The sequence below is a fragment of the Melozone crissalis genome, unplaced genomic scaffold (assembly GCF_028551555.1).
Source record: "Melozone crissalis strain CALT ecotype California unplaced genomic scaffold, PUWL_Pcris_2 ptg000016l_1, whole genome shotgun sequence".
NCBI classification, from domain to species: domain Eukaryota; kingdom Metazoa; phylum Chordata; class Aves; order Passeriformes; family Passerellidae; genus Melozone; species Melozone crissalis.
The window spans coordinates 47,954,867-47,977,750 of NW_026535794.1; the positions used below are offsets into that span (position 1 = coordinate 47,954,867).

Sequence of the window (22,884 nt, forward strand, 5' to 3'; positions counted from 1 at the left end):
CTGCAGGCACTGTCAGTCCCTCAGCTGATTGCCTTGGCACTCCAGAGCTCAGCCACTGCAGCAGAGGGCTGAGTTAAGCTTCTGCTTTGCTCTGCTGGCCAAGAGCCACCCGCAGGCACTGCCAAAATTTGCCGGTGCTTTAGTGAATTTGAAGATGCCTTTGCAAACAGACCAGACTTGTTTTTTCACCTGAGGAGTTCTCCATTGACAAGGCACAAGGCACATTTGGGCCCAGAGGGTGTGAATGTGTGTGAGCGCTGCTGAGAGGTCACAAACAGGACACGTGCCTGGCTGCTGTGGGCTGTATGACACCATGTCCCAACAGATGGAGGCTCTGGGTCCGTGTGGACAGTGCAGTCTGTGTCAGGGACCTTTGCAGCAGAAGATTGGTTGCTAAGAGAGCTCCTGCTGCTCTGTCTGTTGGAGGAGGAGAAGGACCAGATTGCATTAGCCGAGGAGCCTCTGGCTCCTGAGGAGCAGAATCAAGCCTTGCCAGTCTTAAACTCATTTCTTCCAAAAGAGGAGAATCACAGCACAGCACCAATACTATTGTCTTACTTTCTGTTTTTCTCTCCATCTGATTGTAATAACTGTGGGCATCATGCTTGCAGTTTTTGATCAGTTATCATCCCTCATTATGAGAAAGGGCATGATTTCTTCCAGAACTTTTGCTAAGTTTGGCTGAGAGCCATTGGGGCTCGTCCATGAGACCCCTGAGAGCTGCAGCTGCTGTGGGCAGCTCTGCTCCCTGCCTCTCCTGAGAGACCCAGGAGTGTCCAGTGAGACAGAGTCACACACTTGGGCGCATCCAGGAGGGTTCACTTCCTTCCCTGTCATGGCTGGATGTCTGTCAAGGTCTTGGGAGACAGACAGACACGAAACTGCAGTGCTGGCATGCATGATGTTGTTGTTGCAGGAGCTGGCAGAGGTAGGAGCAGGGCTGAGAGTGAGCCAGGACAAAGGGGAAATGAAGTTGGTGGTTGTCTAGAAAACTGGTTGCTTGCTCTTCTTTGCTTTTAGCACAGGGCTGCCTGATGTGTTCCCCACTCCTCTACAGTCTGAGGAGCCCCAGAAGCTCCTCTCAGAGGGGAACAAAAAGTACTCCCTTCTCTCACCAATGGCAAATGGGGTTTCAGCTTCTTTAACAAGCTCCAGCCTGTTCTGTCTGTCAACTTTACACTTTGTTATGATTTTATGCTTAGTTATTCTGCATGCAAATTCTAAACGGGTGAAGAATATAGTGATTCTCTCCCTGGGCAGTCAGCTGCAAGCTGACTTTTTACCTCCTTCCAAGCATGCATCCAAGTGCTGGATCATTTATCCTCTGCTATTTCTAACCTCTCCAGAAGGGAAAGGTTAAAATTTTCAGTCAGTTAAAATTTTCACTTGTAAGTACAGTGGGGTTTTTCCATAGATATTTCATGTAAGGGAGGTAGTCTTGAAGATTTGCTAAAAAAAGCATGAGTAGTTTAGGATAGAATAGATTAGATTTTGTGCATAATCAAGGTACTGCTGTTAAGGTCCCAGCCTGTCTATCATTTTTAAATACCAAGGATGTGCTCCAGAGGTTTCTGTAATGGCCTTTTCCAACATAGTGTGGAAATGGAAGGAGCCAAGTGCTGCCTGGGCCATTAAGCAAGTGTTAGCACTGAAGGACCAAAGTTACACTTCAGGATTCCTGGTCCTGCCAAACAAGAAATCTTGCAAGAGATCTTTGTCATGAGATGTATGCACAACTACCAGCTCACAGTAGGCATGATCATCCCATTAGAAAAAGACTGATTTTTCTTTTGGGTTCTGATGGAGCTTTAAAAAACTCAGGTTCAGATTCAGCTGGGTTTTTTTTTCCTTCAAAGGTGGGAAGACTGCTGTAATGAATGCTTTATAGAATAGTATTTAAACTTCATTTATTTACAATATAATTTGGGACTTAGGGCAGAGAAATCACAAATATTTTCACTAACTATTCATTGCCCCTCTTCATCTTAGCAAGCACCATGTTTTGAAGTATTTGTAAGTAATATCCCTTCAATCTCTCTTGCTCTCTTGCCTTTTCCCAGTTCATCTTTTCTGCACTGCAAGACAGGAGTGGGATAGATTTTGTTGAGCTTGTGCTCCCTCTCCTGGAAAGCGACTTCTACAGCAACAGCAAAAAATGAGGAGGTTTATCCAGAGCACTGAGTGTGGTAGAGAAAGTCTGTCCATCCCATCCCCTCTCACACTTCAATCCCAAGAAAGAAAAAGCCTATAGGCTATTCATAGATCTCTTCTCTGAAGTCAACTTTGGGATAATTTTTTTTTGTGCATTTGTGCCTCATTTCACCATCCTTCTTGAGTGCCAAGTAGTGCCTTGGTAGCATCTCTGGTCAGCTCTCAGCATTCTTCTTCAGTTGTCTTGTCAGACATTTCTGGCAGTGGTTTGAGAGGTGTGTGCTTTGTCCTCTTACCCAAGGGCACAGGTGAGATGTTTGCATCCACATCTGTGAGGCTAGGAGATTGGGGTCTGGAGTTTCTATTCTCCTTTATTAAGGTTGGAAACAAAACATAACTGAAGTAATTTTCTGTTTCAAGTTGAGCAGTATCCCTTCAGTCAGCCAGGCAAAATAAAGTTGGTCTAGGCAGGGAGTGGCTGTGTGGTTTCTCACCTCATCTTCTGCCATCAGGTTTGCAGACTGCTCCTTGGTCCTATTCCTTGGGATTTTTTAATGCAGAGGTTAGAATGAGCACTGCACTTTTGGCAATGTGGTGTATACCAGCATAAGGCTGCGTCTTCCTGGGTTCCTCACAAAAGTGTTCTTGAATCTTAAAGAAAATATATTTTAAAACAATGTCTGCATAAGTTAAAGCCAGAAGATATTTCTTGCAGAAAAACAAAACAAAAAAAAGGGAACAGATTTCTAAAAATTTCTGAGACTAAAACTGCTTGTCTTTGAGTTTGTCAATAACAGGGAGTAGCAAGGAAAAGACACTAATCTTTGGGCTTCAGTAATGCTTGTCTCTCACAGTACCCCTCTGGACAAAATGTTCAGTACACATGTGGATAACCACGTTACATGATGGGTGAGCAACCAGGTCACAGATCAGGCCCAAAAATTTACAGTGAATGGGGTGACATCAGGCTGGCATCCAGTCACTAGTGGGGTTCCACAGGGCGCCATCCTTGGCCCAGTTCTCTTCAGCATCTTCAGTAATGGACATGGGACTTGAAGGAGTACTAAGTTTGAAAACAACACTACAATGTGAGGAGCTGTCAGCTCCCTTGAGGGCAGACAGGTCCTGCAGAGAGACCTCAACAAACTAGAGAGATGGAAAATCACCAACCATATGAAGATTAGCAAGGGAAAGTTCCAGATTCTGCACCTGGGATGGGGCAACCCTGGTTGTGTGCACAGACTGGGGAATGAGAGGCTGAAGAGCAGCTCTGTGGGAAAAAGACCTGGGGCTCCTGGTGGATGACAAGTTGAACATGAGTCAGCAGTGCCCTGGCAGCCAGGAGGGCCACCATGTCCTGGGGGGCATCAGGGACAGCATCACCAGCTGAGCAAGGGATTGTCCCATTCTGCTCTGCACTGTGGTGGCCTCACTTTGGGTTCTGGGGGCAGTTTGGGGTGTCACAACATAGCAAAGATTTAAGCTGTTAGAGAGTGTCCAGAGGAACACCATGAGGATGGTGAAGGGCCTTGAGGGGAAGTGGTATGAAGAGCAGCTGAGGTCACTTGTCTGTTCAGCCTGAAGGAGAGGAGACTGAGGGGAGATCTCATTGTGATCTTGAACATCCTCAAGAGGGCAAGAGGAGGGGCAGGTACTGATCTCTTCACTTTTGTGCCCAGGGACAGGACCTGAGGGAATGGCCTGAAGCTGAGTTCAGAGGTTTATGTGGGGTATTAGGAAGAAGTTCCTCACCCAGAGAGTGGTTGGGGACAGGCTCCCCAGAGAAGTGATCACAGCACAAAGCCTGCCTGAGTTCAAGAAGTGTTTGGACAGTGCTCTCAGGCACATGGTGTGACTTGAGGTGTCCTGTGCCAGACCAGGAATTGGACTCAGTGACCCTTATGAGGCCCTTCCAACTCAGCATTTCCTATGATTCTATGTCTCTATAATAAATGAGATTGTATTTAAAAATAAGCATCAAATGTATATGGCTGGTTTTATTGTCATGAAGAGAATGGCCATGAGTGAACAGTCAGTGAAAAGGGCTTTTAAAAGCATTTCTTTCAGGAGTTCAGAATACAATCACTTTGTTTATTCAGTATTTGTACTTTTCCTCTTTCCATTAATCCTCTTTTACTTGAGTGATGGATGTCCATTCCTCCCATTCTTTTCTATTTTTCTTGTTTTCCAGGAGAAAAAGATGTAATAATCCTTGGAGATTTTAACCAGGCCCCAGACAGCAGCGACCATGACATCCTGAGGAAGGAGAAGTTTCACCACCTGGTCCCTTCCAGCACCTTCACCAACATCAGCACAAAGAACCCACAAGGGTCCAAGTCGCTGGATAACATCTGGATCAGCCGGAGCTTGAAAAAGGTTTTCACAGGTAGAGCTTGTTTGAAGTCATGTAACCTTTATTTGTGTCAGGCTCGCTCTGGGCAGTGTCACCTAACATTTCCCTGTGCCTCTCTTTGCTGCAGGCCACTGGGCTGTTGTGCGAGAAGGGCTCACAAACCCATGGATCCCCGATAACTGGTCCTGGGGTGGGGTGGCCTCGGAGCACTGCCCCGTGCTGGCTGAGTTTTACCTGGAGAAGGACTGGAACAGGAAGGAGGTGACGCGGAATGGGAACGGGGTGACGGTGGAACGCAGCGACTCCCACACAAAGCACGAACGATGACGTGAACTCGAGGGTGCCTCTCCTGCCACCCAGGGAAGGCTCTGGTCACTCGTGACCCCACGGCAGAGCAGGACTGCCTTCCCCTCCCTCTCCTTCCTGCTCTCCTCCCTGCACCTAGAAAGCATCAGCACTTGATTTTGGTGGTCCTGGCTTTGAGCCCCTCCTGGACAGTTCTGGACGGAGCCTCATGGCAGCAGAACAATCTGCAGCTTTTTCCGGGGACACAGTGGACATTTCCACACCTGGAGATTTGGATAAGAATTGTACAGAAAAATAAAGTGTACTTTTAATATTGGAAAAGCTCTTTGCTGAAATGCAGCTGAACAGGGTTTTGCTGGGAGGGGGAAGGGCAGGTGATGGTTATTTTCCTTTGCCTGCTTGTAAGTTGAGGTAATAAGAGAGACCCCAAAAAGAGAGACACAGTGGACATTCTTGACGACTCTCAAATGCCATTCAGCACTTGCAAAAGCTGCTGGAGCTGGTCCCTATGTGACCTGCAGTGAGACCTGAGTGGTGCCTTTGCCCCAGCCTGGAGAGACACTGTTCCTCTGCAGGCCCATGTAGGCACCCCCCTCATCCTTTCTTTCCTCCTTCCTTACACTGCTGGCGGTGTCATTTTGCCTCAGAATAGCTTCCTGGAGCTTGACTTTGTCTTTTTGTTTGGTGCAACATTCAGTGTTGGGTTTTCTTCCTGCCCAATAGTTTTCAGGAGCTGGGAAAGCACCACCTTGTCCCTCTGCATAGCCAGGTCCACTTCTCCAGTGCCCTTTGCCTTGCTCCCTGTTGGGCATCCCACAGGAACAGCCCTCTGTGCCTGCAGCTGGCATCAGTGAGATGTAGCCATAGGTCTTTGTCTAGGAGTTGGTGTTCTGCAGGCCATGCATCCTGGAGGTCTGTAGATGAGCCCATATTTATGTGATCCCTGCAGGGGCTGCTCACATGATGCAATGACCTCCAAAAGTCCATTGGCTTTTTTAAGGGTTTCAGTTTGTCCCTCTGGCAGACCAGGCAGTCATGCATCCCTTTCCTGAGCCTCACTGCTGCATAAGCCTGGTTCACTGACCACAACCACCACAAATCCAGCGTGTGGTCATTGACCATATGGCAGGGATGGGGCTGATTCCAAGGAGGTTTGGGTTCTGGGCAAGTCCTGGGTGGGGGCACTTCAGTCGCTGCCTTGGCAGTGCCAGGAATGGAAGTTGAATTTGCCACCCACATGAGATTTTTCATGCAGCAATCAATAGCCAGTGACCTAGAAGGGAAACAGATCAGCACTTCAGCAACTGCAAAAGAAATAGTTAGAGTGTGAAAGGCGCTGAGCTGCCCCCTAACCCAGTGCCTGCTGCTCTGGGCTGCAGATGACCACACATTTTGCTGCTGAGAGGAAAGGAAAGCTCTCTGGCATGGCTCACTACTCTTGAAAGCAGTGCCACACCAAAGGAGATGCTGTAACTGAGGGTTTTAGAGCAAAACAGTAAAATATTCTTGCAGTATTTTTATTACTGTAACTTTCTGAGATATCACCTAATTTCTAACGACTCAATAATAACTAATTTCTCAACAACTAAATAAATTCCCATGCAAGCACACACAGTTGAACAGCTTTTCTATCTGTATGCAAAATTAAACCCAGAAAAAGGTGGCATAGCATGGGGGTGACTCTCAGACTGAGGGAGATTTCAAGGATATTTCAAGAGGTCAAGAGAATGACTAAGAACTCGGAACATCAGTCCAAAAATGTACCTTTAGTTGCTCAACAGTCCCTGTTGAAAATGGAAGGTGCAGGCACTTATTTCTGGTCATTAAAGAAACTAGCTGAAGACCTTGCTCCAGCTTTCATTCTCAATTCTTGCTGCAAGTCTGTCCTTTTCAATCAGGCACAATTTTGCTGCCCTCTTTTAATTTGAGCAGCACCAGATTCCCCAAAAAACTCTCACTGGATAACTGCAAAATATAGGCAAAGATGCAATAGTCAAATGAATATTCCATGAGGTGAGATGCAGTAATATACCCAAGAACACACTCACTCTCTTGTACCAGCTACTGTTTCCCTGCTATAAATCTGTTTGGAAGCTGAAGTTATTTTATAGCTCTAGAAATAACACTTGGAAAGGCCAGATTCCATTTATTCTGCTGTGTGTAAATAAGTGCAGAGGCATCAAAGCTGAGAGAAGCATCTGCAGCCTCCTGAGCAGGTGACAGTGCTCACAGGTGCTGCAGGGGCCCTTGCTCTGGCTCATGAGTTAATAGGGGCTGCAGGTGTGGGAAATGGGCTGAGCCCCCTTCATAACCCATGAGCTGTAGGGAGAGTTAATGAGGCTGCTCTGTAGCCCAGAGGTTCCTCAGCGCAGTGGAGAGCTCTGGAAAGATGATTACTTGATGGATAAAAAGATGGATTGGGATAAGATGGGAGGAAGATGGAGGAATTGGATACCTACAGGTGAAATTCTGCCTTGCATGGAGCATCTGTATGAGGTATGTGCCTGGTTACTTCATGTTGGCAATCAGCAGTGCCTCACTGTGTCTCACTGGTTTTCAGAAATTTCCTTTTTTCTGACAACCCTGGAGGAGGATGAAGTGGTTGTGAGTTTGATGGATTTTGGAGTTCCCAAGAATATCTGTTGTGCTATAGTTGTTCAGAAGCTGAAGTGGTGGCTGTGTTCTTCCTGCCCCTGTGGGAGCAAACCTAAATAGCAATTTTATTTCAAGATGCCCCTAGTGCAAGCTCTGCTGGCCCAGCTGGCTGTGGCTTTAGTGCCCAGGTAGTGCCAAGGAAGGCAGCAACTAAGGAGGGGGTACAGAAGCAGTGAGCCATTCCTACAGAAGGATGGATACACCTTACACATCTTGGGGTCCCCCCAGGAGACCAAATTTTGTGAGGCAGGGTCCTGCTTCATTAGTAATGTCACCAATGGCTAGAGAATGATTTGGTCTGGGTTTAATTTTTTGTAAGGCCATTTATGTCAGCTGTGCAGAGTGAAGGCTGGTGAAGCTCTTCCCTGCCCACTGCACATGCAGCCTTGGCCTCTTCCTTACAGCAAAGTGCTGCCTCCTGTCCCCTGCTGACACGTGCCAGCCTCAGACCTCCCCTGGCCAGGGGACATGGTGACAGCTGATAGCACATGGTCCCTGTGGTGGCTTCTGCAGGCTTCTGGAGGAGAGGCAGCTCCTGGAAAAACACATTTGAGTTTTCTACCTTGTAGCATCTCCTGGAAAAAGCTTAAAGCAGCATCCAGCTCACCAAGGCTGAGGTGGCCATGTCTAGCATTTGGCCTCTTTGCTCCTCTCAATGAAAGCTTTTAAATTATTCTCAGCCAAATTATTCTCCTTTCCTATTTGCTCTGACACATTTGCTTCATGGGAAACCCTCTGCTTTGTCCTGTGGGCTTTTTAAAATTTCTTACTTAACTAACTTGAACTAATGTCCATTTGGTCACTTGGCTTTGCAGTGTTGCTGCACTGAAGTATTGCAAGCCATCTAAAAAAGGAGGTGTGATATAGAAGGGTTTGGAGAGTTGTTAAAAACCTCTGAGGAGCAAACACAAGGAAATAACTGTCCTGGAGATGAACTTCCAAGAACCAGGTTGTGGCAGCAGTGGGTTGACAAATCCTGATGCAGCAGGCAGGAGTGGAGGCTTGGCTGTACGAGTTAATCAGCCTTGGTCTTGGCACTCTTAAACCCTAAGGGGAGTCAGTGCTCAGAGTTCCTAGAAAATGGCAGAAAAGGGTCAGTCCAGAGGACTTCAAGGTTTTCCTAGACATCTAAATGCTGCCTTCTGACATGGAGTTGATTTTTGGTTTTAAACCTGGTGTTTTGATGGAGCATACTGGCCATGGGCAGGAGCCAGATGCGATGGTAAGCAGAGCTCCAGGGTCAGCAGCTGCTGTTCACTGGGAGCACGTCAGGTCATAAATTTAAGCACTCAGAAATTAGGTGGAAATGTTCCATATTTAGGTTACGAGCTTTTCCTTAGCTGCAGGAAGCAAGGCAAAGTCATGCAGGCATTTCCTGGCCGCTGACTTTAACACTTTTGTACAGAGTTTGTAGAGGGGAAAAGCTTTATAGGAGGCTTATGTTCTTTGTTTTTCCTAAGCAAAATGAAAAGTTCTTCCCCACATGAGGAGTCTCACTGACTGTGAATCCGGGCTCTTGTGGGAAACAGCCTGCAGCAGCTTTTTTCATGCCCAGAAGAGATGCAGCAGCAGGTCTCTGTGAGCTGGCTGCTCTCAGGGTGACTGGAGGGCCATGCCAGCAGGGCATGCACAGCTCTCACTGTCACCACTCAGCAGTTCTGGGTTGCTTCCCACATTCCACAGAGCAGGACAAGACCACAATTACAGACAGAGCCCTTGTCTGCTTACCTGGTTTTTAGGGTTTTAGGCCTTAAGCAATTTTTACCTCCGTATCTGTAGGTAAAAAAGCTCCCTTGTAAAATCAAAGTAGCTAAAAGGATTTACTCTCAAGTACCACAGGTTAGGTGCACACTTACAGGAAATATGTTGCTGGATGACCCTTTAATGACCCATCCTTCTGGCCATCTCATAACCCTGCACAATGAGATGTTCCCAGCCTGAGGGATGTCCAAAGTTCTCTTTATCAGCTGTGTGAAAGGCCTCATTTAAAAAGGGGGAAAAAATGGAATGTGCACAAACCTGAACTGCAACACTGCTCAAACTATGCGAAAACACAAGGAGCACCAGGGTCTCAGAGCACTTCTCCATCAGATTTTAGGGAGTGGCCTTCAGGGAAACTCTTCCTTCTGACCTCCTTATTTCCTTGTCTATAGACAAGAGAGGCTGCCTTGCAGCTTGGTGGTCAGTTTACCTCCCCACATTTTTTACTGCCTGAAGTTCTCAGCAGGCTCCCACAAAGAGCACCTTGGTACCCTTGCACCCCCTCCTTTGGGGGAACCTTAACTTGATTCCTTCAAGTGCACAGCCATTGTTCCTTTTACTGACCAAGGAAGATGGAGGAGTGTGCACTAGAGAGACTGGGAAATGGGGAAGGACAGAGATGAGACAACAGATGGAGGAGTGAATCTCCACTGGAGGCTTCTCCACATGATCCTCTGGTGACATATCCTGCCCATGCCAGGAAAAGCTTCTTGGCTGAAAGTTCTATGGGAAGATCAAAAATACAGAACAGTTTAGCTTTAAAACACTGCCAGGAGGAGAGGAAGAAGAGGTTGACTTCCAGATCACCTGTGAATTTTTGGTGGGTGGGAGTAAGTTTACTTTCTAGGCTCAGAGATGCATGATATGGCAGTGAATATATTCCTTAGATAAAATGGAACGTGAAGGACGTGGATTAGAAAAAAAGCAGCCTGATGAATGAGTGCTAGAGAGCAGGATAAAAGTCAGACAAGACAGAAATAAGCCAGTAAGCTGGAGACAACAGCTTGACAGGTCTCCTGTGGCTTGGAATGTGCCACAGGATGGAAATTGGGCCCTGAAGTATAAATGAGAGACCCTCCAAGTGTCCTTTTCAGAGCACTCCTGGGACAGGCCTGAACATGAGCCCAGCTCTGCTGTATTGGAGTAGCTGGAATTGCACAGATCCAGTGAGGAGGTCCCTGCAGGGAGGTGTCCATCCCACTCTGACCCTGGGAGATGGCAGGAGTCCCATGGCTTCATGCCAGCCCCTCCTGTGCCACCATCTGCATTTCTCCTGCCACCAACTTTTTTAGGAATTTTTTCCAGGAATTTTTTCTTTTCAAAACCATGTCTGTACAACCTGGCCCTGCTCACTCATGAGAGCCCTGCCTGTGGGCTCTCTACCCCTGCTCTTTCCTGCTTCAGGCTGTGGCCAGTGCACTTCCAACTTCAGCCTCAGTTTCTTCACTTCCTTCTTCTAAAGAGCTGAAACAATGCTGTACTTCATCCTGCTTGTCCACCTCAGAAAAAGATGTTTAAAGTGTCTCAGGGGCACTGTGTGATTGGGGAGGATACAAACCATTTCAGCAGCAGCATAAAAAATTAATTTGGACAATTTTAATGGTAAGAGTAAGGATATTCCTTGAAAGGTAGTCCTGATGACATCTTTCTGCAAAGGAATCAATGAAAATGAAAGGGTTTAAAATTCAATATCCAGATTTTCTGGATTTAATATAGACTGTGAGAAGTCTCTCATTGTTCAGCAAAGCCCAAATAGATTCTCCCTGCTGTATCTCAGACACTCATTTTAAATTTCATACTGAAAAAACCCTCTAACTTAATTTTCTGTTAATATATTGCAGAAGTTATTAGGACACTTTTAAATGACTATTCCCTTAGAAAACCCCAAACTGACCAACAAAATAAATAACAAAAACAAAAATCCCCCCAAATAAACCCAGACAAAAGAATTGTTCCAGCTGTTTCCTTTTGCCTTTCTCTTGGCTTAGACAAGGTGTCTCTCAGCTTCCACTCTGACTCATGGGTCTCCAGATTTCCATCCCAGTTTCCAGCATAAATGATTTCCATCTTTCCCTCCTTTCAGAGAACCTTGGTGCTTAAGTTGCTTCTCAAACTGGTGGCAGGGCATCCAGCTTCACAGGCCTGGCACTTGAGTGCTGCAAAAAAACTTCAGAGCGGCACTGGTCCTGCAGATCACCTGTAAGAAATGTGAGATTTATTCAGTACTGAAATACACCTGCCAGTCATGGCTGAGGGCTGTGTTTCCCCCTACTGATGCTGTACAAGGGTTGTCAGAGATGCATGGGGCAAGGGAGAGCAGTGGTGGTTTGGGAGCCTTTGAAGGGAACAGATTTCAGGCCATGTTTTCCAAACCTCCTAGTTAGGGAAAGGGAATATGGTATGATAATACTTAGCAGGCTTGCAAGGAAAATTAGCAATTGACTTTGAAAATATTTCCTTTAAAAAGAACCACAACCCTTGAATGTTACCCTTACTTACACATAAGGAGCTGATGGGACTCCCTGGAGATAAGTAAGCACATTTTATAATGTGAGAGGGGATGGAGAGCACTGGAATGAAGCAGCAGGGGAGAGGGGGTTTTGGGGATGGATCAAAGTATTAAAGTGGAACATTTGGAGTTGCCATTTCCCACATGGATGGTGCTGAGAATTGCATTGCAGCAAAGAGGCTCCAACGCTGCCTCAGACCATATCCTAGAAAATAGGAGGATAATTTCCTTATGAGCAGCCAGGCCTTCTGACTGAGCAGGGAGAGCCATACCCAGTGTAAAACTTCAACAGACCCTTCATGACTCCAGCCCTAAGTGATGTTTTTGAAAAGGAGTCAGAAAGGCCCCTCTTCCACACACAACACAGGATGTCCAAGTTGCTGTGGAGACGAGGCCACTGGAGAGAGCAACCCTCTGACACAACATGATGTAACACTTCAGTACTCTCATCTCTGTCAGTATTTTGTCTTTATTTGTAAAAGTTGTATAAAACGCCTTTCAAAATTGGTCTGGTGAAACGGGGAGGCTTTTCCAATGCCAGCCAGGTTTCTGTATAGGAATAACATAGCAAGACATAGATACACACCAAAGCAACCAAGGCAGACAGCCAGGAAAGGCTGCCAACACAGCACTGACACCATGAAACTGTGCAGTGACATGAGCTCACTGCTGTCCACGCACTCCATCACAGAACTTCAGAACCACAACTCAGTAACCAGCCTCTTCACAGTGACAAACAAAAATTCAGGAAAATTTACAAAAGCTACACTTCAAAATTTGAGACATTTTTAGAAAGGAGGAATGACACAATGCCAAAACCAGAAGCTGACAGCTTCACCTATTGCTATATATTGATGCTGACCACTTCCAAACTCCAAACTTTGCACCAGGCAAGTCTATTTCTAGAATAATGAAGAATGGAAGTTTAATGGCACCTACTGCTTTGCAAAAAAAGGTGCTGCAGGTCTTCAAGTAAAGCAAAAAGGCCTGTAGTAGTGTATAGGGCTACGGAGTGTAAAAGAGTCAGGCCTGCAGGCATGGCATTTTGTGGCAAAAGTGTGACTAGCACAGCCTCCTGGTTTTGAGGACACATTATGCACGAGCACTTTGATTGTAAGATGCTACTTTTGTGGGAGGAGGAAAACCACTTCGCTTATGTAAAAGTCATGGGAGAAAGGCAGGGATCTCTCCTGTCAGCATAAAATCAGTTCAAAATTGTTCCTTTCTTAAAGGACTGTCCCTTTTGCATACCCCAGGGTCAGCAAAGTGAGCCAGATTTTTCCACAGTGTAGCTCAAATGATCTCTGCCCAGTTCACTCCAAAGACAACCTTTGACTGTAATCCTTGGCTTGACTTCAGTCATGTGTGACTTTCTTGCTGTTTCTGGCAAAGGAGCCAAAACCTGCAGCACACGTGCGGGACTGCCTGCAAAGGGCTCCTGTCAGGCTGCTGCAGCAGCTCTGTGCCTGCTCTGCACAGCTCCAAAACAAAGCTGGGCAGGCCAAGGCACCAGTGATCAAACTGGACAGCCTGAAGGAGGAAAGGAGAGAAAACAGCATACAGAGGCTGAATGGCTTTCAGCTCCTCAACAATACTGACAACACAAAATTAAGGCTGCTGCAAGCAGTTCTCTGTCCCTGCCTTGAAAACAACTAAATTTAGTAAATTTATGCTTGTTGAATGCATTTTCTTTTTCGCAGCAGTCAGCCAGCCACTGCAAACAATCTGCAATAGCATCTGAAAGGCAGCTGCTTTTATGGGATTATTCATAAACCTTCAGACCTCTTAGCCAGCTGTCACCTTTTTCTCATAGATTTTCCTATGGATCAGGAAACATGTTCTCAAGATTTGTCTGGTAATGTCCTGGTACAAAACAAGGTGGGAGAGTTATTGCATTTGTTACGTTAAAGAACATAAGAGGGGAAGGATACTGTGGCTCAGGTCCATGCAAATGCAGTGTGGAGGAAACCTTGGCTCCATCTACTCACCTTGTCCCATGCCAGGCCTGTTACCAGTGGGCAAGAGCAGCAGGATAAGAAAGGCCAGAAGCCCTGTCCAAGGCTCCCACTAGTTTCTGCCCAGCCTCTCTGACCACAGCTGCTTCCCAGGAGCTCAGAGGAGCCCTTGTAAAATTCTGTCTACTAAAAGAAAACCCTCTGTCAGAATACTTTGCCTCACCAACTCCATAATACACCCCAATCAGAAAATGTAGCTTATGTAGTAAGTCCTCCTGCATCATCTAAGTTATTCATCATGTGACTAGAGAAAGCTCTTTGCTGCAAGGAGCTTTCTTTCCTTGGTCCTAGATATAGCACCAGCAGTTAAAACAGAGGTAAAGTTGCTCCAGAGTGGTGCAGCACTTCTGCTGGAACACAGGAATAGGGCACTTGAAAGTTGTCTTCTCTCCCCCAGTCACACCTTGTTTCTAAAACGAGCTCTGCAAGCTCAAGCTTGCTGTAGTGTGGGGGCACTGCTCAAAAATGTGACCTGGTCCTCTGTAGGCTCAGGTGATCCAAAGAAGAAGTGAGTGTTGCCTGCTGTGCTGGATTGTGGCCCTGTGTTCCTGAATTTATTTAGAACTATAGGTCATGAAATCACAGTTTTGCTCGATCCTCCTTCCAAAACACTGCCATGCTGAATTTCCTAGACATGTTATGCTTGTCCTCAAAGGAGGGAGGCCCTTCACAGAATTCAGCTTCCTGAAACATGTACTATACACATAAAGATGTAGAACAGTGTAACTTTTTGAGGGAATGAAAGGGAAAGCTTTGCTACCCGTTTACAACCATTAAAACAGCACTACCTACCTTTTCTCTCTGATTAAAATGCTTATCCTCTCACTAAAAAAAAAACAAAACCCTGAAACATTTTGTAATGTTACAGACTTCAATCCCATGGCACAAAGACCTGCTTCTGTGCACTTTTTTTAAACTTTCTGTTTTCATTGCAGTGATGACTAAATGGGAAAGTTATGCAGACAGCAATGCAGCATAATCTACAGCAGTTCTATTGCTATGAACCATGACAGCTATGACCAAAGATAAGGCAAACAAAAGTGAACTAAGGGGGAATTTCTCCTCTGTCTCCTTTCCTCCACCTCTAAACCTGGGAGGGAAAAGGCAATATATTACAAGAGACAGTACTGAGCACTATACAAGCATACAAAACAGAGTAGATGGTTGGACAGATCACTGCAGAGGAATTTCTAAGCCAAATTTTAAAAAAATGCACAATCCCTTTAAAAAATCATCAGTATACAATCACAATGCAAAAGGACATAAAGGGGCTTTTTCTGAATTCCACATATTCTGGCCACTCTTCCCTCCCATTCCTCGTAAGTCCCTTTTTGCAAGCTCTGGGAAGTCCAGTTCCACATCCTCACACAGTAAGTGAATGGATGTCTAATACTGTTAATTTATGAGATCCTGGAGCTCCTCATCAGTCAGCTCATTGACTTCCATGATCTTTTTCAAGTGTTCCATGTACCGGGCGTGGTCTTGCAAGAAGTGTGGCACCCTCATGTTTTCAATCACAGCCAATCCTTTCAGGCGATCCACGTCCTCATAGGAGATCTGTAAGGAAGGACAGGGGTCAATTTAGCAGTACAGTCCCATTGCCTCTCTGCTGTTGCTGCTATAAATTCTCTCCTGTAAATGAGAAAATGTTTCGGAGCAGGAGAATTTAAAACCTTGGAGAAGCGTTTGGAAACATGAGCAACTCTGCGCTTCAGTGGAAGATGCAAAAGAAGTGTTAATTTAGCAAATGCCTTCATAATTCCTGATTCTGTTTTGATTCAATCAGTGAACAGACTTGTAGGAATGTGAATGAGAATCATCTACAGCAGCTGCAGGAACAGAGAGGAAAGGATGGAGCACATGTGAGTCTTGGAATGTCTTCTCAAAAAGGCAGAAAGATTTACAAGAGAATGGAAAAAACGCTGTGCAAAAGCCTAAGGAACTAAAAAGTGAAGGCAGCACAGGCATGGCACAGGAAACAGTTTGGGAAATGCATGGTGCCAGCTGACCTCGACTTTGCTGTTTCATTTTCATGAGTAAATGTGCTTATGCAAAGCTAAATTAAAATGCATCTCTAGTAACTAACTACAGCATGAACAATACCTAAGCACCCCAGTTTTAGGTTGTTTCCTCATTCAATAGTGGAGTGCACTGGGTTTGCCTCATGGCATCACAGCCTTCTGGGTATTGGTGCTGAACTCTCATTTTGCAGCTATTAGAGGATCTGGTAGCTTTCTTCCCTAAGGAAAATTGGTATTTCTATCTTCATAGTCTTATGATTCTAAAAGCTAGGACTTCTAATCACAGTAGCTCAAGATGCTGTGAGTGATAGTCTAGAAGGGATGACTGCTTTGGCTGGGCACAAGCTGCCATGGGAGCAGAGAGCACGACTCCTTGGGCAGCTGTCCAGTGTGATGAAATCTGTGTGGTTGTCACTTTGTCCCCAAGCTGTGTGTTCTGGGCACCCTGCAGACAGCAGCATATGCTCTGGCAACGCCCCCAGCCTTGCTGTGCTTCACACGAGCTTTGTGCCAGGTGGCTTGAGTGGAGCCTGCTCCTTCCAACCTTTTTGCCCCATGTTTCCCCTAAGGAGCTGAGCCCTGCAGGGCCTGGTTTCCCTGGAAGCAGCCTGCCCTCTTGGCAGGTGATGGTTTCTACTCAGCAGCGATTAAAGTGCACATGAAGGATTCACCAGTGTGCAAGGGGCAGGAAGGGCTTCCTGCAAAAACAGGACAGTGCAATCCAGATTGCACTAAACCTGACCCACAGGGACAGGTGCATATCTCAGCAATGATAACTGGAACAAAGCCCACAAGGAGAATCAATTTGCATCTGAGTACACAAGTGTGCTTTCCTAGTTGCAAGGACAAGATGCACCCAATTAAGAAAACAGGCACCCATGCTCAGACTTATTCAAGTCACTAAGATACTGCTGTTTGATTAACTTACTTAGAAGTGGATAGAGAGGAGCTCCACAAAACCATACAATCTCGCAGTTTGGAGACACAGCACCACGTAAAATTCAATTCTACCTCTTTTCCTGCCTAAAGAAAGAAAAAGGATCCTTCTCCCCTCATGTTTATGTTCAGAGGTTTCTGTTACTGCTGCAAACAAGAAACATACATCTATAATCTGAGATATGTTTTGAATGGGATGCATTTCCCCAGTCCTTGCAATTGCTAAAAAACTACCAAAGCTGACATCCTGAGGAGATCAAAAAAATAATCCCATCCTATGGTGGAAACAGGTTGCTTGCCTTGCCACATTTTATTGTCATTGCACTAGACAAAAAAGACTGAGGTTAAAACAGACTTACTTATGCTCTTTGTAATGTGCTTGTGTGTTTCTCGGGAAACACAACAGTAGGTGATATTTTGCTGCTTTTACTTTTTCAAACTCTGGTAGTTATTCTAAACTCAAGAGCACCCAATATCTGCATTCTATTTCTCTTTGGCAATATTTGCATGCAATTACCATATGAATATTTTGCAGTGCTTCCTGTATTTGTGTCTTTCCTGTGAAGTTTTAAAACTGCTCCTTTTAAGAAGCCCCTTTTCTCAGGTTTCAAGTGTTTCCCTTAGTCACTTCTAGGTGTGTTGAACAGTTTGCATGTATCCACACCACACTCTTCTACACTCTAAGTAATGTCAGAAGCAACAGGAAGGCAGGACCTGGAAAATGTGCCAGCCAAGCTTAATACTCCCTTTGGAACAACATGATCCTCCCATTCCACCCTAAAAAATCCAAGTAAATCCCCCATTTAAAGTGATGATAAATCACTAGCCTAGATCCCAGTGCAAGTTTTATGCTTCTCTCTTTCATGAGAAGATATATTGGAGTGGGCCTAGTGAAGGGTCACTAAGATGATTAAGGCACTGGAGCATCCATCCCTCCTGTGAGGAAAGGCTGAGAGCTGGAACTGTTTAGTCTGGAGAAAAGCAAGCTCACAGGAATCATCATTGTGTATAAACATGGGAATGGGGCTCTTCTCACCAGCACACACACTGGCAGGGCAAGGGGCAATGGGCACCAGTTAAAATGCATAAAATTCCATCTGAACAAAAAACACTTTTGTACAATGAGGGTGGAAAAACACTGGCACTGGCCCCCCAGAGGGGTTATGGAGTCACCATCAGTGGAGATATTCAAAGCCCAACTGGACATGTTCCAGGGCAAACTGCTCTAGCTGACACTGCTTAAGCAGGAAAGTTGGACTAGAGGATGTTGAGATCTCTGCAGACTTCGATAATCTGTGATGCTGAGAACAGACATTGCCCTGATACACAAATTTCCAGCTTGACTGCAGATGTCTGAAGCTAAACCATTTAGAACACATTTTAAGATCCCTTGATTTTAAAAGTTGTAAAGTCAAGCACTTATAAATTATTATACTGCTAGAAATAAATTGCTTGTAGACCCTTAATGTGGGTGCCATGCAATGTGGATCATCTGTAATTTTATGAGGAATGACTAAGTGTGTTTTTCAAGTGGCCTGACAACCTGCAGACTCCCTGAAGAGAGACAGGCATAAAGCAGTAAAGGAACTGTGTGTTCAGTGGTTTAGCAGGCAGAAGCTGTGTGGAGTTAAGCAGGCTTAAAGCGCAAGGAAATTTCAGAGAGAAACTTGCAGACTTATTTGACAGTGTGATTTTATTTTCAAAGCTTCCTAACTTGGTTCAGCTACCTAAATAGCTCTTGCTTATCAATAAGGATGATTCTGACAGTAAAGGGAAAACTCAAATGTAGACCAAAACCCTCTATCATAATATGCCCCTTCCCTTTATCACCCATTGATTGCTAAGTAGGCAGAAATGTTGCTATACCAGCTCTAAATTCAAGCTCAAGTCAATGTGACTCCCGGTCTATGTATGAACCCTGCTTAATGAACTGTGAAAGCTTAGCAATCCTTGGGTTTAGGAAGTGTGACAAAATTTCTGCACTTTTTAGGATGAGCTGAAGACAAACAAGCCATGTTTTTTTTTTAAAACACCTGCCATCAGTGAGAGAACTTTGAGATTAAATAGTCTTTGTGGTGGAGGGGGGTGCATTAATGTCAAATGGTTGGTTCCTTTTGTCATCTTTTAGTACCTGTCTTGTTTGGCCAAGGCAGTCTGTTGTACTGCAAATCAGGTAGTATCCCATAAAGGTAGGAAAGTCTGAGAAATATGACCATAAAATCTTAATCTGATAAGTGAAGAATGAGGTCAAGCTGATAGAAATTTTTAGGACCTCAAAATACTTGCAACGTGCACAGTGTAATTGAAGGTGCTGTGCAGAGCAGAGAATTCTAGATCAAAGTAAAAGCACTGTGACTCATAGTTCATTACAGGCAGGCTTGCTGAAATGATAAAACTGTACCCTTGGGAATAATGAGTTCAATCACCTTTCCAAGGGCTGTCAGAAGATGGAAATCAATGGACTCCCTGTATCTCAGGATTCGGAGGATGCCATCCAAGTACACCTGGTCCTTATTGAAACAGCCTGAAAGGAACAGAGATACATTGCACTCTATCAGTGTTTGGTCAAGGCATGTTCTCAGAAGCCATTATGAGCAGAACAATTTTATTTTTAAAAACTAGATATTTTTATCGCTGACTTTGAACACCTTTCCAAAAACTAGCTAGAAGGCAAAACCCACTAGCCAGAAAAAGAAATCAAACAGAGAAGATAGGGCCTGTGAATAACCACAGGCAATGTTACATCTGTGGAAAGCAGGTCAAACTGTAAGTATGAATTTTTTCAAAGTTTTGCATTTATGTTCCATTTCCACCAAAAAATACAAAAATCCTTTACTGACTCAGCTTGAAGGTCTCACCCAAGAGCATTTTCAGCCTTGTTTTCCACAGCAGAATTCCTGAGACCCCATTTCAGAGAGTGTGGAGACCAGTGTCTCCCTTTTGCAAAGGTCTTATGTGTGACATGATTAGGGAGCTTTGTGCATGTTCTGAAAACCCCCCTGAAGTACAAAACAAGAGAAGACAAACAGGGAACTCACCTGGCTGTGAGGTGTCAGTCCACCCTCTCTTGGCCCGTACGCAGTAATCCCACCTAGTGTTGGGGTCCTTGACAAATTTGCCCACATCCTGGAAAAGCTGACTGAAGGACATTTGGCTGGCCTGGTACACCGTGTAGTAGAGCAGGGCAGCTCTCCAAAGGAAAGGGTCTTTGCGGAACAGGACGCTGTGAATGCTCGCTAGCCCCTCTTCTGTGGGGTTGATTGGCTTTAACCCGTGTTTCCTGCGGCCGTTGCGGTTGCACCAAGGCTGGCTGTTGTTGTTGAAACCCCGAAAGTAATGAGTTCCTGAAAAAAAAAAAGAAAAAAAAAAAAGAAAAAGAGGAATCTGGCACTTAGAACATGTTAATCATCCAATGATTAACAAAAAGTTATAAAATATATAAGGAGAAACCCATTTCAGAACTCTGAGCTGGTAGGACTGGGCACTGGGAAAAGTGAGGACTTTAGCGTTGCCTACAACAAAGTATTTTGTCAGAGATATATATACCATGCAAATATTCACCTGCTGACTGCAAGTGAAATTCCTGAAAATGCTGAAGTAATGCAACTATCAGGAGGACTTTCTAAATCTATGAAAAGGAATTTTCCGAAGTCTTACAAGCTGAATTGTATCTGGCATAGGCTAGGCATTGTAGGGAAGAGCAGGAAGGAAAATCAAAGTAAAAGGGCAGAAATGTTGCCTCCTGAAGGTGATTAAACAGCATGACTGCAGCCTTGGAAGATGCTATGTCCCCTAAAATGTGAGTAACAGTGGTTCTAGGTAATTGCAAGGCTTATTCTTCAGTTGCTCTTCAGGCACTAGACAAGTTAATCAATATTTTAAGTACTTTGTTGAAACAGATGCACTGAAAAATTTGTAGAAATTTTCCACAGGGCTGGGCCAACCTTGTGTAATGCAAAATCACAGCAATTTTACACCAGTTTAAGGATCACTGGGTAAATTCTTCATACCTAAAGCATACCTACATTTGCAAGCAGTGCAGCGTGACAGACGCAGGTTTGTAAAGTGACATGGCCGGAGCCGAGGTTGAACAGTCACATTATTTCATTATTTTTATTTCCTTTTTTTTTTTTTTTAAACTCTAGAGTAGTTAAAAAATTTGCTCTAATGAGCAAAATGTCCTTAAGCAATGACAGCACAGAACGTATGCCCTGGAGCAGAGCCTCTGGGCTAGCATCATCTGAAAGGATTACTCTCTTTTTGCTCCAAGAATCCTTTGGCATGGGAACCTCAGTGCTGTAAGTGGGACTGGCTGGTAGGCTTACTTTGAAAGCTTGCTCTGGATCTGACCTAAAATGCTAGTGTCCATGAACCCTAGGAATCCTTTTCAAAGGGTTTCTCCTTCCAATTGAGCACATCTAAAGGTTTCTCCTTCTCTTTAAGGAAATAGAAGGTTTCTCTTCCCTTCAGCTCATCTCCAGCACAGGCTCTTTGGATAGGGAAGTTCCCTCCTTGTGTACCTGTCCAGTGCCTGGCCCACCACTGTGCCATAGGTAAGAATGCATGCAAGTACTCCCCAGTGCCTGCAGCAGGGGTGGGGTGCCCATACCAATCTCGTGTCTCAGCATGCCCTCCAGCCAGTGCTCGCGCGCGGTGGAGACATTGATGGTGAGAGTGGGGCGGCCGTTCACCACCGTCATGGAGGCTCGCGACAGCAGGTCCTCCGTGAGATGGACCACGATCTGGAGAGGAGAGAGTTCAGGCAGGACTGAAAAGCTCTCTTCTCACTCGTGATCCTGCTTTTTCCTCTGGCTCTTCCATTATTTCATGTCTCTTTGGTTCCCTGCCCTCCACAAATCTGTCTTGCCATCAGTGGTCACCTGAGAGAGCCTTTGGAATGAGTTTATCCTGCTCACCTGGGCTACTGACAGAAGCTCAGACTTTATGGGGTGAGTAAGGGTGAACATTGACCAAAGTAAGACTGAAAAATTTAGTATGGTAACACTGACTAGACTCAGAGGGCAGGGAGCAATTGCAGGCACAATAAATTAGAGAAAATACCAGTTTTTGACCTGTGTTGAATTATCTTAGAATTACTGAGAACTGAAAAATACTAGACAAGAACACGTAAATTGACTAGGTATCGATATAATTAGTTGTCTGAATGCATTTCAGTTGTAATTCTAAAGCCACTTGAATGAGAGAGGGAAGTACTGTGTACATTTTCTCCTGTTACATGAAATATTGAAATACTGACATTGTTTTGTTCTACACAGCAGAATAGCTCTTGCTTTCCTGTTCTCTCTTGGAAAACTGGTAATCAAAACAAAAACTAGCAGAGAAGGAAACTAATGCATATTGGTATATTGTATTATTTGACTTAAAAAAGCCTTTTTAAACAAGTGACTGAGAGGGAAAAGTGAAACTCTTTGTTAAAGACTAAGCACCTTTCCCTCTTCATGTAAAGCCTAATGAAACAGTACTGCTCAGAAGTGTACAAGGGAGACTACTTTAAAGAAAGATTACTTTTTTAGTATCCAAAAAAAAAGGACCCAGAGATCAAAGGCATGAATATAACACCTCCCTGTACTCAAAACTCACCCTCAGCTTCAAGTTCAACAGCAAACCATCAGTCCCACAAAACTTGCATTTAAGAGGCAGGAAAAAAAGGTAAATCCCAAAGCATTTAGATTTAAAGGACAAGTGCCACTTAGCTTTATTAACACCTCTTCAGCTGAAGAGAGTATTTTCATATTTTAGACCATCCTAAGCATGAAGTATTAACCCCATTTTCACAGAAAAAGTGAAGCATTTCATTAAGAAGGACATGGGCTGCTGGATGAGGATGTATGATCCAGTTGCCATGAAGTCAAACCAGGCCAAAAATGAAGAGAGAGATAAAAGTACAAGAAAAGAAAAAACATACTTTTTTTTCTGCTTGCTCTAAACTGTAGTTTATTAATCCCATGCTTATAAACCCAGGTAAAGTCTGGTTATCACTGTCAAATCATAGTCTCACAAAAATGTGTAATGAGTTTAGCAGTTTCTTCTAATAATATTATGTTTACCAATTAAACCTAGTTTCTGGGAAATTAATTTTTGCCTTATGATTCCAGACTCCTCCTGATCACTGCCAGTGATCTCATCCAAGTCTTTGACTCTGTCATCTGGTGATTT

The 22,884-nt window shown here is 44.7% G+C and overlaps 2 protein-coding genes across 2 annotated transcripts in view; one reads left to right on the forward strand and one right to left on the reverse strand.

The window, feature by feature from the left end:
* EEPD1 (endonuclease/exonuclease/phosphatase family domain containing 1) overlaps positions 1-5,109 on the forward strand; it is a 62,580-nt gene extending 57,471 nt beyond the window's left edge. The window contains exons 6-7 of the mRNA XM_054273896.1: positions 4,343-4,537; positions 4,632-5,109. Coding sequence (XP_054129871.1) covers positions 4,343-4,537; positions 4,632-4,831 — 395 coding nt within the window. The 3' untranslated portion in view covers positions 4,832-5,109. The remainder of the gene's footprint in view (positions 1-4,342; positions 4,538-4,631) is intronic.
* Positions 5,110-12,194: 7,085 nt separating this feature from the next.
* Positions 12,195-22,884, reverse strand: part of MATCAP2 (microtubule associated tyrosine carboxypeptidase 2) — a 28,175-nt gene continuing 17,485 nt past the window's right edge. Inside the window, exons 4-7 of the mRNA XM_054274192.1 lie at positions 21,317-21,449; positions 19,746-20,051; positions 19,134-19,231; positions 12,195-15,307 (exon numbers count right to left, since the gene is read on the reverse strand). Of these exons, the coding sequence (XP_054130167.1) occupies positions 15,146-15,307; positions 19,134-19,231; positions 19,746-20,051; positions 21,317-21,449 (699 nt within the window). The 3' untranslated portion in view covers positions 12,195-15,145. The remainder of the gene's footprint in view (positions 15,308-19,133; positions 19,232-19,745; positions 20,052-21,316; positions 21,450-22,884) is intronic.